Source organism: Ochotona princeps, chromosome 4 (assembly GCF_030435755.1).
Source record: "Ochotona princeps isolate mOchPri1 chromosome 4, mOchPri1.hap1, whole genome shotgun sequence".
NCBI classification, from domain to species: Eukaryota; Metazoa; Chordata; class Mammalia; order Lagomorpha; family Ochotonidae; genus Ochotona; species Ochotona princeps.
In genome coordinates this window covers 5,345,009-5,362,824 of record NC_080835.1, presented here as the reverse complement: position 1 = coordinate 5,362,824, position 17,816 = coordinate 5,345,009, and the positions used below count along the sequence as shown (strand labels likewise).

Here is a 17,816-nt window from a genome sequence, read left to right as displayed (position 1 = left end):
CTGTCGTTGGGCGTGCTAGCCAATAGGAACAGCGAGCGGAGTCCCGGGCCTGGGAAGCAACCAGCGGCCGGGCGGGGGCTCGGGGACGATGGGGCTTCTGACCATTCTGAAGAAGATGAAGCAGAAAGAGCGGGAGCTGCGGCTGCTCATGCTGTATCCTCTCGGAGGCCGGAGCCGCGGGGGTCAGTGCGCGCGGCTGATCGGCCCAGCAACTGTCCCGAGTGCGTCACGCACGTGGGCGCTACCAAGCGCTCCTGGAGGGGGCCGCGAGCAGGCCGTACCACCGGCTCGGGCGGCGGGGGGGACCCGGTGAGAGCCACCCCCAGGTGAGGGCCTGAGGCCGCGGTGCCGGGACGCAGGGAGGGCGAGTTGGGGCCCAGAGGTGACTGGACGTCGCCGTTCGTCGGTCGGGCCGCAGCCTGGGGTCCCCTGGCCTGCCCAGCTCTGACCTCTTCCCCCGCCCACCACAGGTGCCGGGCCCCGCCCTCAAGCAGGGAACCCGGAGGGCAAGTGGACGGCGCGGGTCGTTCCGCGCGTGGGTCCGGCTGTCCATCTCTCTGTCACCTCTTCGTGTCTCTGGGCGAGGCTGGGGGATAGTGACGTAGTATCTGCAAGCTGGCCAGAGAAGGCCAGGCGTGAAGAGTGACCCCATTGCAAAATACAGGGGCCTGAAGGAGGGTGGGCGCTGTGGGTGTACAGGACACCGGCTGAGACCGAGGGGACAGGGGGAGATGGGGAGAAGAGGGAACCCCCCAACGTAGGACCTAGTGCCTCCTGGCTGTGCTTGTGAAGGGGGGTGCAGAGTAGAGTCGTCATCCCCAGACCAGTTAGGCAAGAACCTAGCAGAGAGAGGATGGTGGTGCCTGGGGCCAGAAGGTGAGGTCGCCAAATGGGGACACTGAGTTGGGGGCCAACAGGAGGGGCTACCAGACTGGAGTGTAAGGACGGGAGGACAGGTGATGACCTGTGGGATTATGTTAGCAAATGACAAGGACATGGAACCATGTGCTGCTGTTGAGAAGATGGGGGGGCAGTGAATGGGGGCCTGTGTTTTAAGTGAGAGAGGCCAACGGTAGGCTGGTAGATAAAGAGGAGGGAGGTACAAACTTGTGGGTCCTTAGCACTCCAACCCAGGAGCCATGCATTAAGGGAGGCTGGGAGGACCCAGTGACAGACTTTGGGGTTCCACCTTGGCTGGCCAACCAGCTAGCCATCTGGGGAAGCAGTGGGAGCCACAGCCTGCTGGAAGTGGGTTCACACACAGAGGAACAAGACAGCGAGCAGTGGTGTAGGTGGACAAACATGCTGTATGATGGGAGACCGCGGGGTGGGGCAGCAGGTCCCAGAGACGCCCCTGGACCTGCTCCCTGCAGCCCGTTCCGCCGTGAGTGCCCACTGTTCATTTGCACTGCCCAGCAGGTATTTGGAATATTCTGGAAACAGGTGAGGGAGGCTAATAAGACCTCGGTTCAAGATACCACAGAAAGGCCTTCCCTAGCATGCAGGTGCTGACCAGAGCCACGCTCTCCTGCTGGATCACATTCCTAAGGCTGTGTGGCCACAGCCTGCCCCCTGGAGGGTGAGGCTTCTGTGGGCAGGCTCTGTCCTCTGGAACCCACCCAGGAGCAGGGAGCTCATGGCAGGAGCTGCCCACACGCTGTGTGAGTCCCAGGAGCTTTGGGTGGGAGGAGAAGATGGAGTACATATGCCTGGATGGGTCCACCTCTCTCATGGGGCCTGCTGTGGGGTCAATGGGGAGACTTGAGGTACTGTGATGACATCACCACCACCCCAGCATGGGACACTTCCTTAACGGGCGGGGCGTACCCCAGCGGCCTGGACAATGCTGGCAAAACGACCATCCTCAAGAAGTTCAATGGCGAGGACATCGACACCATCTCCCCCACACTGGGCTTTAACATCAAGACCCTGGAGCACCGTGGGTGAGCAGGGCGGGGGCGGCAGTGGGCGGGCCCAGCTCAGGTTTGGGCAGCCAGGTGAGGAGGGCAACGGGCAGGCACAGGACCCAGGGCGGGGTGGGGACAGTGGGCAGTCACAGGACCAGGGCAGGGTCCAGCTCAGGCTTCTGCCCTGTGCAGGTTCAAGCTGAACATCTGGGACGTGGGCGGCCAGAAGTCACTGCGGTCCTACTGGAGGAACTACTTTGAGAGCACGGACGGCCTCATCTGGGTGGTGGACAGTGCCGACCGCCAGCGCATGCAGGATTGCCAGCGGGAGCTACAGAGCCTGCTGGTGGAGGAGGTGAGGCAGGCAGGGGCTGTGGGCAGGTGGGGGTGGTGGAGTCCAGGCACCCCAGGAAGCCCACACTGTCAAGGCTGCTGTGACAGCCACCAGGCTCTTATCCCAGGGGTTGCTGTTTGGCCACCCTGTGCTCAGAAATGTGGGGCCTGACATCACCCCGGTCGCTGGGCTTTCGGGAAGAGGACTCGAGGCTGCGTGGGAGACTCTGGAGGGGGTGGGACCTGGCTCAGGAAGCCGCCTCTGCTGGGTGACCTCAGGCAAGACACTTAACCTCTCTGAGCTGCACTGAAGTGAGGACTGAAATTAAGATGATCTTTTAAAGAAGAAAATCTGCTTCAATGTTTTTTGAAACAGTTACAGAGATCTTTCATCCATTATTGGTTCACTCTCCAGATGGCCACAAAGTGGCCAGGGCTCGGCCAGGCCAAAGCCAGGAGCTTCTTCCAGATCTCCCATATGGGTGGGAGAGGCTCAAGCACTTGGTCCATCTTATGCTGATTCCCCAGGCATGTTATCAGGGAGCTGGATGGAAGTGGAGCAGCTGGGAAAGGAAGCAGCAGTGTCCACGCGCATGCCAGTGCCTTGCTACATTGTAACACTGGCCCTTGGATGGTCTTACTGTCTGGGCTCAAAATGCTCTTTTTAAAAAAATTTTATTTATCTTTATTGGACAGTCAGATATGCAAAGAGGAGGAAAGACGGAGAGGAAGATCTTCCATCCACTGATTCACTCCCCAAGTGGCCGCAACGGCCAAAGCTCAGCTCCGATCTGAAGCCAGGAGACTTCTTCCAGGTCTCCCACACGGGTGCAGGACCCCAAGGCCTTGGGCTGTACTCGACTGTCTTCCCAGGTCACAAGCAGGGAGCTGGATGGGAAATGGGACTGCTGGGATTAGAACCAGTACCCGTATGGGATCCTGGTGCGAGCCAAGCAAGGACTTTAGCCACTAGGCTACTGCGCCAGGCCATGGACATTTGTTTACTTTTAAGTATTTGAAAGGCAGAATGACAGCAAGGGGAGCGATAGAGAAAAAGATTTTTTCCATCTGCTGGTTCACTCTCCAAAATAGCTATAAAGGTCAGAGTTGGGCCAGGTGGAAGCCAGCAGCCTGGAGCTCCATCTGGGTGTCCCGTGTGGGTACAGGAGCTCAGGGCTTTGTCCGGCACATGACAGGGAGCTGGATCAGAAGCGGAGCAGCCAGGGCCCTAACCAGCACATGGATGCTGGGTGGAGGCCTCTCATGCAGCAGCTAAACCCAGTGTGCCACGGTGCCAGGCTCTCCCATTGCCTTTATATGGATATATAAAGATTTGTTTATTTTTACTGGAAAGGCAGAGTTAGAGAAGGAGAAACAGAAAGATCTCCCATTTGCTGCTTCACTTCCCAAATGGCCACAATGGCCAGAGCTGAGCCGATCTGAAGCAAGAAGCCAGGAACTTCTTCTAGGTCTCCCACCTGGGTGTAGGGTCCCAAGGCATTGGGCCATCCTCTACTGCTTTCCCAGGCCACAAGCAGGGAGCTGGATGGGACCTGGAGCAGCCAGGACACGAACTGACACCCATATGGGATGTTGCACTTGGAGGTGCAGGATTAACCAATTGAGCCATCATGCCAACAAAAGCCCCTATCACCCACCCACACGTTTTGTTTTAAGACTTTATAGGGCTGGCCCGGCGGCGTGGTCTAGCGGCTAAAGTCCTCGCCTTGAACGCCCTGGGATCTCATATGGGCACCGGTTCTAATCCCAGCAGCTCCACTTCCCATCCAGCTCCCTGCTTGTGGCCTGGGAAAGCAGTTGAGGACAGCCCAAAGCTTTGGGATCCTGCACCCGCGTGGGAGACCCGGAAGAGGTTCCTGGTTCCCGGCTTCGGATCGGCGCGCATCGGCCATTGCGGCTCACTTGGGGAGTGAATCATCGGACGGAAAATCTTCCTCTCTGTCTCTCCTCCTCTGAGTATATCTGGCTGTAATAAAATGAATAAATCTTTAAAAAAAAAAAAAAAAAAGACTTTATAGGGCATGGTGCAATAGCTCAGTGGCTCAATCTTCACCTTCCAAGCACCGGGATCCCAAGGGGTAGCCAGTTCGTTGGACAGCGATAGACTTTCTACTCCACAGTGCACCTGCTGTTGGCATTTGGGAAGCCCCCAGGGACAGGTCAGAACCAGGAAGTGACTCTGGCTGGCTGAGTGTCCCCTATAGGCTGCAGGTGGGCCTCATCAGCTTCTCTGCTGCCATGTTGTTTGTTTCATGGTTCAATCCTCCTTACTACATTGCAGTTGGTTGAAAATCAGGTCGCTTTGAGAGTGATGAATGCAATTTTTAGTAATTATGGGAGGAAAAATATCTGTGTCTGTCAGGCGCTGAGCCCCTCCCAGGTGGCAGACCTGGCGGGTCGGAGTGACTAGGATCAGGGGCAGAGCCTGAAGCCCTCTAGGGGTTGAGTTTGAAAGGGAGGCTTGGCCACTTCTGGTTCCACCTCCACTCTGTGAGGTCATCAGATCCCAGTCCTCCAAAACCAGGGGGAGCTCTGGGGTTCACGCTGTGTGGTTCCTCCTCCATGTTCACGGTAGAGGAACCAGGCATGGTTGTGGGGAGAGGTGCACTGGGTGGTGACCCCACTGCCCTGGCCCCACCCCCTGCCAGGCCTTTGCTGCCCCTCAGCTACTGGGGCCAGTGGAGGAGGGGTCAGCTGACCCCTGAACCCTGGCCCCTGCCACCTGCAGCGCCTGGCCGGAGCAACCCTCCTCATCTTCGCCAACAAGCAGGACCTGCCCGGAGCACTGTCCTCTAACACCATTCGGGAGGTGAGTCTGGGGGCAGGGCAGGCCCACTGAGGCACAAGGACGCGCCTTTCCCACCGTGATTTTATTGGATAACCCCAGAATAATAGAACTTGTTGGGAAGCGCCCAGCAGCCCCTGCCGTGCCGCAGGCCCTCATCGGGGCACTGGAGAGTCGGTGACGGATGAGGAGCAAGGCTACCCTCAGTGCCTTTCTGAACCTCAGCCTTCAGCTCTAGAGGTCTGGGCTAGGGAGGGCGAGCTGATGCAGGTGCAAGATCCCGGGGGAACCCAACATGCCCACCACCCCGGGAGGCTTCCTGGATGGGGCGACCCTGGAGGGAGGCCTCTGGGTTCCTTGGGCCGGAAGAGGCGAGGGCAGCAGCTGGCAGCAATGTCTAGTGTTACTTCCTGCCCGCCACCCCCCAGGCCCTGGAGCTGGACTCGATCCGCAGCCACCACTGGTGCATCCAGGGTTGCAGTGCCGTCACCGGGGAGAACCTGCTATTGGGCATCGACTGGCTCCTGGATGACATCTCCAGCCGCATCTTCACAGCCGACTGACCGTTCCAGGCCCCCACCCCCTTCGAGATGTCCAACCCACCCGTTTTCCCCCAACCCAGTGCTCCCTGCAGGAAAGGGAGTCAGCCAGCAGGGTTAGCACTCCTCGCCTCCTCTGCCACCCGCCATGGCCATCTGCTGGCTGTCATCCTGGCCCAACACACACACACCTGGCCTGCTGCTGCCACCCCCAACACAAAGCGGGGGCTGCAGGGACACCCACACACATATACCCGCTGCTGAGGCTGTGGGCCTTGTCCTGTGTGACTGAGAATAAAGCGCTCCTTGCCCTGGTGCCCGGCTGAGCTGTTGGTTGGTGGGGACAGCCTCAGACATGACCTGGGAGCCCTGAGTCCAAAGGGGGGAACAGAGAGGCTGGTAGGGGGTGTCACACAGAACCTCCCCCTGGGAGAGTCCAGGCCGCATGGCACTGCTCCCTTCCCTTAGAGGAAAGGAGGCAGCAGGTGGACGGGTTCTAATGGGTGGGGGACTGAGTCACAGGGAGGGTCAGGAAGAATGGGGCTTGGCTCCCAATCAGGGCTGCAGGAAGCAGAGTAGGATGTAACCAGTGCCACGCAGCAGACGGGCAGGGATGACAAGGGCAAGGGCTCCTGGGAGATGTGGAGGACTCTGGGCTCCAGGGGGGACCAGGAGGGGGCCAGCAGGTCAGGTCAGGCCCGGTGTTCAAGGTCTTCCCAGAAGGCTGTAGGGCACTGTGCTGGGGTGGGACTACCCCAGGGGCTTGAGCGTATGACAACTGGACAGGGCTCTGCAGCCCTCCAGGGTTAAGCTGAACCTCCCCAAGATTAGGTGACTTGCTCTCTCTATCCTCTGGGCTGGGCAGTGGAAGAGTTGGGAGCAGGACACCCCGCCGCCCCCTGTGCTGGCTCAGGCCTCGCCATCTCTCAGTCTCTCTAGGACATGTAAACGGGCCACCAGCAGCTAGAGGCCAAGTCCCGGTCCCCGGAGGACGGGAGAAACGGGTGGACAGACCAATAGCCTCTGTGCCCTGCCAGGCCGCGGCGCATCGAGCTCGGAGCTCATCAAGGACAACTGGAAGCCAGTTCTGCCGAGTGGCCTGGCCTATCTAGGCCTCAATTTCCCTACCTGGCGCTAGGGTGGGGAAGGGGGGATGAGGTGGCAGCTGCTGAGCCCCCAGCTAGGCTGTGGTCGACATCTGCCTGGAAGCATCCCCACGAATCCAGCAGAGATACGGTTTAGGCGTTAGGGGAGTCCCCATTCCCTGTACTCTGCCACCCCCTGGGAGGGAGTTCAGGAAGCAGCACGGCACTGGGTATGGCCGGTGGCCTCGGTGGTGCTGTGCCAGGCAGGTGGACATGCTTTAGGGGACCTTGGAGGCAGCCCCATATTTGCCCATGCTACGTCTGCTCCATCCCAATCCCTTGTGGCTTGTGACGATGTCACCTCCTGGCTGATTGGGTCTGAAGACACTGCAATAAAGCCATCAGCTCCCCGAGTTCCTGGAGGAGGGGAGGAGAAACACAGGGGAGTGAGACGGGGCACCCTAAACCCCACCTCCTTTACAGAGTCCGTAAACCCCTACCCCGGTTCTGCCCCAGCTTGTGAAATCATGGACCCAGCGCAGTAGCCTAGCAGCTAAAGTCCTCACCTTGAATGCTCCAGGATCCCATATGGTCACCGGTTCTAATCCTGGCAGCCCCGCCTCTCATTCATTTCCCTGCTTCTGGCCTGGAACAGCAAGCCGAGGACAGCCCAAAACCTTGGGAACCTGCATCCGTGTGAGACCCAGAAGAAGCTCCCAGGCTCCTGGCTTCGGATCAATGCAGTTCTGGCCGTTGTGGCTGCTTGAGGAGTGAACCATCGGTCAGAAGATCTTCTCTGTCTCTCCTTCTCTCTGTATATCTGCCTTTCCAATAAAAATAAATCTTAAAAAAAATCTGCCCAGCTGCTACTGAGGTTGTCTGGCATGTTCCCCAAGTCCTCAAATCAGTCCTCATGCCTGCTCCCTGGCCACCACTTCTCTTCATGCCTGGAACAAGCCTGTCTCTCTTACCCTCCACAGCCATGGAGCGGGCAAGCCTTTGCAGCTGTCTCCTCTTCCTGTCACCTCGTTTGTCGTTCTCAGTGAAGGTGGAAATACGGAAAAGGTTGGAGCAGTAGGTTGGTGTGGTGGCTAGGCGGTCTAATCCTCCACCTGCAAGCGCCGGGCATCCCTTATGGTGACTGGTTCGTGTGCCAACTGCTCCACTTCCCATCCAGCTCCCTGCTTGTGGCCTGGGAAAGCAGTCGAGGACGGCCCAATGCATTGGGACCCTGCACCCGCGTGGGAGGCCTCGAGGAAGCTCCTGGCTTCTGGCTTCAGGCTTCAGATGGATTCTGTTCTGGACGTTGAGGTCATTTGGGAAGCGAACCAGTGGATGGAAGATCTTTTTATTTGTCTCTCCTCCTCTCTGTAAATCTGCCTTTCCAATAAAAATCAATCTTAAGAAAGAACTATCGACAGGGAGGCATCTCGCCGAGTTCACCCAGGATCCACTCCCGACTGGGCGGCAGCCTCCTTTTCCACCGGGAAGGTATGACCCTGCTTTACGCTTTGCCGGCGACCCGGAACTTTCCCGACGCTCCCTTGGCCGGGCACGCGCGGCGCTGTCACCGGGCGACCGGCTCGGGCCCGGAAGCGGCAGCAGCGGCAGAGTGGGGTGCAGGCCCGAGCGCGGCGGCCGCAGCGGGACCGCGGCCGGGCAGGAGTGGGAGGCCGGCGCCCGGCTCGGCTCCGGCGAGCCGGCCATGTCTCGCCAAGCCAAAGATGACTTCCTGCGGCGCTACACTGTCTCGGAGCCCAGGACCCACCCCAAGGGCTACACCGAGTACAAAGTCACCGCGCAGGTGAGGGGCTCCCTTAAGGCGGGCGCGGGCAGAAGCCCCCTTTTTAGACCTTAGAGAAAAATTTCCCCTTTAAGGGGCGGTGCCTTCGTGGCCGGCAAGGCTTCGGGGGGCGGGGTCAGCCCGCGGGGTCGGGGCGGAGTCGCGGGAGGGCGTGGCCAGTTGATGCGCCGGGGGCGGAGCCGGCGAGGCGGGGCGTGGTCGGTGGGGCGGGGCCAGAGGGGCGGGGCGGCCATCACTGTGCCTTTTTCCGGGCTTGGGTGCCCGCGTTGGTCTCGTGCTGCCTTGTGCGTCAGGTTGTGAATTTCTGGCGAGGGGTTTGTGTTGGATGCTGAGGGAAAAATCCTTTCAAGAGTTCATTCTCTGACAAAAACATAATAATGATGGCTTGTAGATTTAAAAATCTGTGAGGGGGTCAGTACTGCCGCTCCCTGGCCTAGTCCAGGCAGCAAGTGTCTGTGTAGGGACTGACCCTGTCGTGTGCGGTGAGACTGGAGAAGCCGCGAGCTGCGGCCAGGAACCCACTGGTGACGGTCAGGGGCATGCCCCCAGAGAGGAGGGGAGGTGCGGGGGCGCGCCCCGGGCTGAGAGGTGTTTTGTGCTTTCAGATTTTTCCATGAGGCCTGAGTAACCGTGACTGGGGATCTGAACCTCAGTACGCTGCCAGCACCCACGTTGTAGTGCCCCTGCAAGTTATGGCAATGCCTGCCAGCGAGATCCCCGCTGCCCACTTCCCACCCAGCTCCCTGATCCCCGGGACGTGGGCCCCAGTTCCCTCTTGTGTAGGACACTGAATCAGACTTCTGGCTTCAAGCCTGAGCTGGACCTGTCTGGGCTGTTGTGGCCAACTGAGAAGGGAACCAGCAGGTGGAAGATTCTCTGTGTCTCTCTCCCTCTCTGTAATGCTGCCTTTCCAAAAAAATAAATATATATATATATATACATATATATATGTAATTTTTGGGTGGGTGTGGGGAGGCTAGAGCTGTGGCATAGTGGGCAGAGCCACTGTCTGCAGTGCCAGCATTCCTTGTGGGGAAGGTTAAACTCCCAGCTGTACCACTTCCCAACCAGATCCCTGCTAAAGTATGTGGCAAAGCATCAGAGAAAGGATAGTGCAAGTCCTTGGGACCCTGAATCCCTGTGGGAGACCCGGAAGAAGTTCCTGGCTTCCAGTCAGCTCAGCTCCGGCCATTGCAGTCGTTTGGGGAATGAGCCAGCAGATGGATAATCTCTCAATCTCACTATGTCTCTCCTTTTCTGTTAGACTGACTTAAAAAAATATTTTTATTAGAAAGTCAGATATACAGAGAGGAGGAGAGACAGAGAGGAAGAACTTCTGTCCATTGATTCACTCCCCAAGTGACCGTAGTGGCCTCAATGGCTGGAACCAAGCTGGTGCTGAGCCGGTCTGAAGCCAGGAGCCTGGAGCCTCTTCTGGGTCTCCCACATGGGTGCAGCATCCCAAGACTTTGTGCCATCCTTGACTGCTTTTCCAGGCTGGAAGCAGGGAGCAGTATGGGAAATGAGACAACAGAATACAAATCTGCGCCCACATGGGATCCCGGTGCATGTAAGGGAGGCATTTAGCTGCTACCATGCCGGGCCCTAGGCTGACTTTCAAATAAAAATAATTCTTTTTGTTTTTAAAGATTTTATTATTATTGGAAAGCCGGATATACAGAGAGGAGAGACAGAGAGGAAGATCTTCCATCCGATGTTTCACTCCCCAAGTGAGCCGCAACAGCCGGTGCTATGCCTATCCGATGCCGGGAACCAGGAACCTCTTCCAGGTCTCCCATGCGGGTGCAGGGTCCCAAAGCTTTGGGCCGTCCTCAACTGCTTTCCCAGGCCACAAGCAGGGAGCTGGATGGGAAGTGGAGCTGCCGGGATTAGAACTGGCGCCCATATGGGATCCCGGGGCGTTCAAGGCAAGGACTTTAGCCACTAGGCCACGCCACCAGGCCCAACTTTTTTTTTTTTTAAATGAATTTTTGAAAGTCACAACACATCACATTGAGCCAAATACAGAATCCTATATGTTAAAAAAAAAATGTGCTTTAGGCAAATTTTTTATAGACTCTTTTCCCGGCTTAAAGTTTATGACTGGGGCCTGGCCTTGAATGCGCCGGGATCCCATATGGGTTCCGGTTCTAATCCCCGCAGCCCCACTTCCCATCCAGCTCCCTGCTTGTGGCCTAGGAAAGCAGTTGAGGACGGCCCAAAGCCTTGGGACCCTGCACCCGTGTGGGAGACCTGGAGGAAGTTTCTGGTTCCTGGCTTCGGATCGGTGCAGCACCGGCCATTGCAGTCACTTGGGGAGTGAATCATCAGACGAAAGATCTTCTTCTCTGTCTCTCCTTCTGTCTGTATATCTGACTTTGCAATAAAAATAAATAAGTCTTTAAAAAAATAAATAAAGTATATGACTGGAAGCTTGTTCCCAGGGAAGATGGGCGGGGGTAGGGCAGAAAGGAAGTGAGGGACTGTACATTTCCACATAGGCCTTGCTTTTAGCTTTTAACTTTTTTTTTTTTTCAAAAGCTTATGTTTATTTAGTTGAAAGGCTCAATTACAGAGAGGGAGAAAGAATCCTGTACCCACTGACTCACTTCCCCCAAATGGCTGTAACAGCCCTAGATTGGACCCGGCTGAAACCAGGAGCCAGGAGTTTCATCCAGGTCTCCCATGTGGATGGCAGGGTTCCAGGGACTTGCGCCATCCTCTGCTGCTTCCCCAGGCACATTAGCAGGGAACTGGATCGGAACTGGAGCAGCCAGAAATTGAGTGTGGGATACCAGTGTTTCTGAGGCTTAACCCCTGCTGTACCACGACACTGGCCGTAAAATGCACAGATCCTAAGTGCACAGACAAATTAAGAGGTTGACGAATTCATGGGGGTAGCTGCCACCTTCCTGAAGCTCAAGGAGCTGGCTGTGCACCTGTAGCCACAGTGGGACACCTCTTCCCCACCACACACACATTAGAGACACCAAGGGCAGCGGGGAGGCTGTCAGAGCAGAGCTTAATCACAGCTATGTCACCTAGGAACCCACAGTGGCCAGGCAAAGGCCGCTAGGAAACAATGTGCCTGAAGACCTTGGCTTCTGTGGCCTGAGAAGGGGGCGTCTGGTGCCCTGTGGCCTCCTGCAGCTGCTCCCCCCAGCCCAGCAGCTCCAGGGTCCCCCATGAGGGCTGTGGAGTTGCAGCCTGGGAGGATCAGGGCCTATGTGAGGTTCAGTGAGAGATCTGGAGCCGGGGATCAGGGAGTGGGCACCCTGGGCACCCAGGGCATCCCAGAGCCCAGCCTGGGTCCCGTGTCCTGGACGTGACTGTCAGTAGCTCCCACACCCTCAGCAGCTGGGGCTGGAGAAACTGTACTCCCCCCCCGCCCAGGACATAATGCTTGGGACCAGGCCTGTCTCCGGCTTCCAACTTCCTCCAGATAAGCATGCTCCATTCCTCCCCTCCACCAAGCTGTCCACCTTGGCCCTCTCTGCTCTCCCTGGCTCCACTGAGTCAGTGAGCTAGGCCTGCCCAGGACCTGCATCCGGCGCTTATTTCCATACGGAAAGCAGTAAGCATTGACCACTCACAGAAAAGGATCTGTGAGAAAATGGACTTTAGGGGCCAATGCAGTGGCTCATCGGCACCAGTATCCACAAGGGAACAGGTTTGCATCCAAGATGCTCTACTTCCCATCCTGCTCCCTGCTTGTAGCCTAGTAGAGCAGTCGAGGATGGCCTAAAGCCTTGGGACCCTGCATCCTCCAGCTGCTGCAGCCACTGGGGAGTGAAGCAGCAGACGGAATATCTTTCCTTCTGTCTCTCCATATCTCTCTAAATCTACCTTTCCAAATAAATAGCTTTGGGGCTTGGTACAGTAGCCTAGCGGCTAAAGCCATTGCCTTGAACACACCAGAATCCCACATGGGAGCTGGTGTGTATCCCAGTGGCACCGCTTCCCATCCAGCTCCCTGCTTGTGGCCTGGGGAAGCAGTCGAGGATGGCCCAAAGCTTTGGGACCCTGAATCTGCATGGGAGACACAGAAGAGGCTCCAGGCTCCTGGCTTCGGATCAACTCAGCTCCGGCCATTGTGGCCACTTGGGCAGTGAATCATCAGACGAAAGATCTTCCTCTCTGTCTCTCTTCCTTTCTGTATACCTGACTTTCCAATAAAAATTTTAAAAAAATTGTAATGAAGTTATTTTAAAAGGGTATGGCGTCGGGTACAGTGGACAGCTACCCCTAGGGGAGGGTGCAGGTTTGCGTATCTCCTCTGCTTCTGTAACTTCCTGCCGGCAGGCTTCGGGAAGGTGACAGCAGGGGATGGCCTCCAGGCTTGGGGCCCTGCCACCCTCATGGGTGACTCAGACTGAGTTCCTGGCTCTGGGTTTGGCCTGGCCCAGTACCTGCTGAGGCGGGGTGTTTGGCAAAGGCACTAGCAAGTACAAGAGCTTCCTTTCGTCTGTCCGTCTTGGTCTCTCTGTCTTTCCAATAAGTGAGAATGTTTACAAAATGTATCAGTTTATTTTGGTACCAACACGTATGTATTTCATTGAAAGGCAGAGTTACAGAGAGACAGAGAGCTCTCCACCTGCTGCTTCACTGCTCAGATGCATACAGCAGCTGGGCAGGGCTGGAGCCAGGAGCCGGGACTGCCCCGGTCTCCCCATATGGGTGCTGGGGCCGCACACTTGACCCTCATCTGCTGCTCCTCAGGTTGTGTGTTGGCAGGGAGCTGGACCAAGGAGCCCGGACTGGAGCCAGGCATGCCTACGTGAGCAGCAGTTGGTAGCCCTGGCACCCAATGCCTGCCCTTGCTTGTCTTTAAACAGACGTGTTTCTTGGGTCTTGCGTCTCTGGATTCCAAAACTGCTACATAGTCCACACAGAAGGCTTGAGTTTTACACTTCTGTGAACAGAACAGGAGGGAAAGTGGCACTTCCTCCCACTTCACCAACCCCTTGGGGTTCTTGGAGACACAAGGGACTTGACTCCCTGAAGGAACAGCGGGAGGACTGCGCTCTAGGGGGAGCCCAGTGGATGGCCCTTTAGGGAGCCTTCCATGTCTCCGACGGAGAGACTGAGGCACGTACAGAAACATCACCCAGAACGGCACTCAGAGGCTTAAAGCCAGGACAGCCTGGCACCAATGGCCACTGACCTCTTGGGGCAGGGTAGGGCCAGGTGAGGGTGGGAGGAAGCTGGGAGTTGAGGGCTGGGAATTTCCTGGAATTTCCACACGCTGGGCTGGCTGGGTCCTCTCTGGTCTCACCCAGTTTCTTGTCTTGCTTTTCCAGTTCATCTCCAAGAAGGACCCTGAGGACATCAAAGAGGTAAGAACTGGGGGGCATCCCCTGTTCCAGGTATGGACAGAGGAAGTAGGCAGCACCTCCTCCCTCCCTGGCCAGCCTGGTACCTGCCCACCTGCCCAGCTGCCCTGCGGCAGTATCTGCTGCTTTGGGGCCAGTGATACATGTTGTCTACCCACAGGTGGTGGTCTGGAAGCGGTATAGTGACTTCCGCAAGCTTCACAGTGACCTGGCCTACACACACCGCAACCTCTTCCGCCGCCTCGAGGAGTTCCCCGCCTTCCCTCCTGCCCAGGTGTTTGGTGAGTGAGCCGTCTGTCAAGCCACCGCCAGTGGAGGCTGGGAGGAGGAAGCCGGGGCTCAGGGCAGTCTTTGCATCCTGGTCTGGGTCACCTCCATTATCTACTCTTCTGGTCTAGTGGAAAGGCAAATAGAGAAACATGAGGAAGAAATGAACAGAGAGAGGTCTCCTATCTACTGGTTCTTACCCCCAAATGCCGGCAGTAGGCTATGCTGGGAGCCAGGAAGGCCACGTGGGTCTCCCACGTAGTTGGCAGGGACCCAGCTTCCCGGCATTGTTGCTGCCCTGCCAGGGTTTGTGTTGCGCAGGAAGCTGGGACTCAAAGCGGCGCACTTGGATCTGTGATGTGGATGTCCCACGTGGGGCACCCTGTGCTTGTCCTCAGCCCTGTTTTTTTTAAGATGGGTAAGCAAAGCGTCCTTGAGATCAAGGGCCTTGACCTAGAAGAGGCAAAACCAGGATGCCTCCCCCCTCTCCCCCAGGTGTGCCTTCCAGCCCGGCGCTGGCCACACCAGCAACCTTACGCACCTGCAGCCGCACAGCACAGGAGAAGCGGGTGGGCGGAGCTGGATGTGTTAGAGCCCAGCCCCTGGGAGGCAGAATGACACTCGATCCTTGCAGTTTACATCAGTGGCTCGCAGAAGCTGGAATCTTCTGGACAGCTTGGGTTAATTTTGTATCTTTTTCATTTTTTTAAATGAAGCCCATATAATATTTGAAATTGCCCATGTGGCCCATGTGGGTTTTTTCTTGTTTTTTTAGGTTTTATGTATTTATTTGAAAGGTAGAATTACAAAGAGGGAAGCTGGGGCTGGGGAGGTGCCGTCTGCTGGCTCACTCCCAAGGTGCCTGTAAATGGCCGAGAGCCAGGAACTCCGCCCAGGTTTTGCACGTGACTGGCAAGTGCCCAGGCACTTGAATCCTCATCCACTGCTTGCCCATGCACATTGGCAAGGAGCTGGATCAGAAGTGGAGCAGCCAGGATTTGATGCCACCGGCCCTGACTTCACCCACTGTGCCACAGTGCCAGCCCTCTGTAGTTTGCTTTTATTCAACGGTGCTCGTCTGTCTGGCAGCTGGGTCTCCTGATTCACCAGATGTTTGGTCATAGCTGGTGAAGGTTTGTTGCTGGCCCACTACGCCAGTGCCTGGTTGTACCAGGCAGTGTGTGACATCCTGAGGCCAGAGGTAGTCACCTCTAGGATGTCCAGGACAGAGCAAGGAACCTGGTTTAAGAAAATAATACATGGGTGGGATAGGGTGAGGACCATTTGCTGAGTGACCTCGGGGGGATACCTGTCCCTTTCTGGGCCTTGCTTTACCTTCCTTGCATCAGGCTGTCTGGAATGGCCTGGTGTCCCCTCACCTTCCATGGCCAGGAGGGCAGAGACTTCTACTATCCCATTTACCATCAGAACCCAGATGCTCAGGACACATCCGGGCAATGGAAGGGGAGGTTTATCCTGCTGGGAGGATGCAGGGAGGGTTGCTGGAGGAGGCGGTGGGCTGCTCAGTGTCCCAGGTGGGCCGAGGAGAAGCAGGCCTCAGGGTCACCTCTGCCCTCCCTCCCCTGGCCCCACCATGGGGGCTCCACCGCTGCCCTCCCTCCCCTGTCCTCACCGTGGGGGGCTCCACAGGCCGCTTTGAAGCGTCAGTGATTGAGGAGCGCCGCAAGGGGGCAGAGGACTTGCTCCAGTTCACGGTGCACATCCCCGCACTCAACAACAGCCCCCAGCTCAAGGAGTTCTTCCGGGTAGGTGCAGCTGCTCCTGCCGCCTGCCCAGCCCCCGGGAAGTCACCTGCCTGCCTGCTGCCAGGCCACATGCCCTGACTTCCCTCCCCGCTGCCCCTGGGGCTGATCTTTCCCTCCCACAGGGTGGGGAGGTGACACAGCACTCTGAGGTGTCCAGGGAACTACACATCCTGCCACCCCCACTGATCCCCACGCCACCCCCTGACGAGCCCCAGCTGCCCCCACTGCTGCCCACGGAAAGGCGGGGCCTTAAGGACTCAGAAGTGCCAGGTACCTGGGAGCCAGCACGGGAGGGCCAGGGTAGGCAGAGGAGGTGGGCTGGCATCGGGGTCCCCACCCACTGCTCAGTGAAAAGGATGTGTACCAGTTCGATTGGGGGCAGGACATTGTGCATCTCAGGAACTCCATTTCTCAGTCTGGAAAATGGACATGAACTGTTGCGATGGGCTTGTGCACACCTGAGGTCGTCGCCAGATGTAGGGAGAGGTGGATCGGTGCTGACAGTGGGGGCAATTAGTGCAGGTGTTCCTGTCCCCCGTGGCCTCCCTCCAGTGGACCCCATGCCATCCAGCCCTGCCCAGGAGGCCCTGGATCTGCTGTTCAGCTGCGGCAGCCCCGAGGAGGCGGGGGCTGCTCCCCCTGCCCGAGGGCCCCTCACCGAGGCCGAGCTCGCCCTCTTTGACCCCTTCTCCAAGGAAGGTAAGGAGTGGGGACAGGCAGGGCCTAGGCTGGGGTAGGAGGATGTCTTGGGACGAGGGGGACCTTCTGTGGAGGGGTTGCTGAGGTCCCCAGGGCCCAGGGACTCACAACTTGCGAAGTAGTCAGCATATTCCTGGAGAGCCAGTTAGGAAGGCGAGACTGCACAAAAGCACAGGGCCACATCCCCATAGTTAAATAGACCCCTGGAGGATGTGCTATGTTTGCTTGTGGCTTCTGGCTCGTCCAGGTCCTGCTTCCCTGCCCTGAGCACAGGCTGGCAGAGGTGTGGGTGGGCAGCAGACCCTGGGTACAGCAGGGCCCCCTGGCCTGAACCCATCCTTTCTGGCTGCCCAAGGTGCAGGCTCCAGCCCCACCTGCTTAGGGGAGCTGGCCATGGCAGAGGTCGAGCCCCAGCAGCTGGGTCAGGAACCCTGGGAGCCGGGAGGTCAGGAGGAGGAGGAGAGCGAGCGAGACAAGTCCATCCCTGCCTATGTGGGCCGGGCCACAGAACTCATCACCCAGGCCCTACGGGACGAGAAGGCGGGCGCCTACCCTGCCGCACTCCAGGGCTACCGGGACGGCGTGCACATCCTCTTACAGGGGGTACCTGGTATGCAGGGTCTGGGAGAGGAAGCCGGGGTGGTGGGGAAGGGTCCCCTGGGGTCCCAGGTGACATAGGACGGCAGAGCAGGAGTGCTTGTCCCCACTAGCCCGCTGTTGGGCTGTGTGTAGGCTCCCTATACGTCTGCAGAATGGGGAGAACGGGCACTGGACCCTGGAGGGAGGGAGTAAGGCTCACCTTGTGGCCTGTGAGGGGCCAAGGGCAGTGAGATCCCTGTCCCCCAGGCAAGCCTGTCTCTGTCCACAGGCGACCCGTCCCCCGCCCGCCGTGAAGGTGTGAAGAAGAAGGCGGCCGAGTACTTGAAGCGGGCCGAGGAGATCCTGCACCTGCACCTGTCCCAGCCCTCGCCCTGAGATGGGGTGTCCTGTTCCAGGGATCCAGCTCCAGCACTGCCAGCTGCCCCACCACCCGGTCCTCCCTTCAGGGCCTGGCCCCCTACTTCCTGAGCTCATAACCCCAGGGGGCCATTTCCATGTGTAACTGGACCAAAAATAAGAACAGCAATGGATTGCTCAGCTCTGCTCCCTTGTGACAGCAGCCTCCTCAGAGGATTCAACTTCCGACCCTGCCATTCTCTGGGTCACAGAACAGTCACTTTACCCATCTGGAAACTGGGAACTGAAGCCCACAGCCAAATCTGACTCACTGCCCTACG

General features: G+C 57.8%; 2 protein-coding genes across 7 annotated transcripts; both read left to right on the top strand.

The window, feature by feature from the left end:
* ARL2 (ADP ribosylation factor like GTPase 2) lies at positions 1-5,901 on the top strand. The gene is made up of 5 exons (XM_004596696.4): positions 1-153; positions 1,833-1,943; positions 2,100-2,262; positions 4,990-5,070; positions 5,475-5,901. Exons 1-5 carry the CDS (start codon positions 89-91, stop codon positions 5,607-5,609), a joined length of 555 nt encoding a protein of 184 aa, XP_004596753.1. The 5' UTR covers positions 1-88; the 3' UTR covers positions 5,610-5,901.
* Positions 5,902-8,228: 2,327 nt separating this feature from the next.
* On the top strand, positions 8,229-17,669 carry SNX15 (sorting nexin 15). 6 transcript variants are annotated; one of them, XM_058662805.1, is made up of 8 exons: positions 8,231-8,474; positions 13,754-13,810; positions 13,968-14,088; positions 15,725-15,840; positions 15,963-16,110; positions 16,363-16,539; positions 16,895-17,149; positions 17,408-17,669. In XM_058662805.1, exons 1-8 carry the CDS (start codon positions 8,376-8,378, stop codon positions 17,512-17,514), a joined length of 1,080 nt encoding a protein of 359 aa, XP_058518788.1. In that variant the 5' UTR covers positions 8,231-8,375; the 3' UTR covers positions 17,515-17,669. The 6 variants fall into 6 exon arrangements, with proteins under 6 accessions (XP_058518793.1, XP_058518788.1, XP_058518789.1 ...); XM_058662806.1 differs by having other exon boundaries at positions 8,232-8,474; positions 13,775-13,810; XM_058662807.1 differs by having other exon boundaries at positions 8,233-8,474; positions 16,393-16,539.
* Positions 17,670-17,816: the final 147 nt, after the last annotated feature.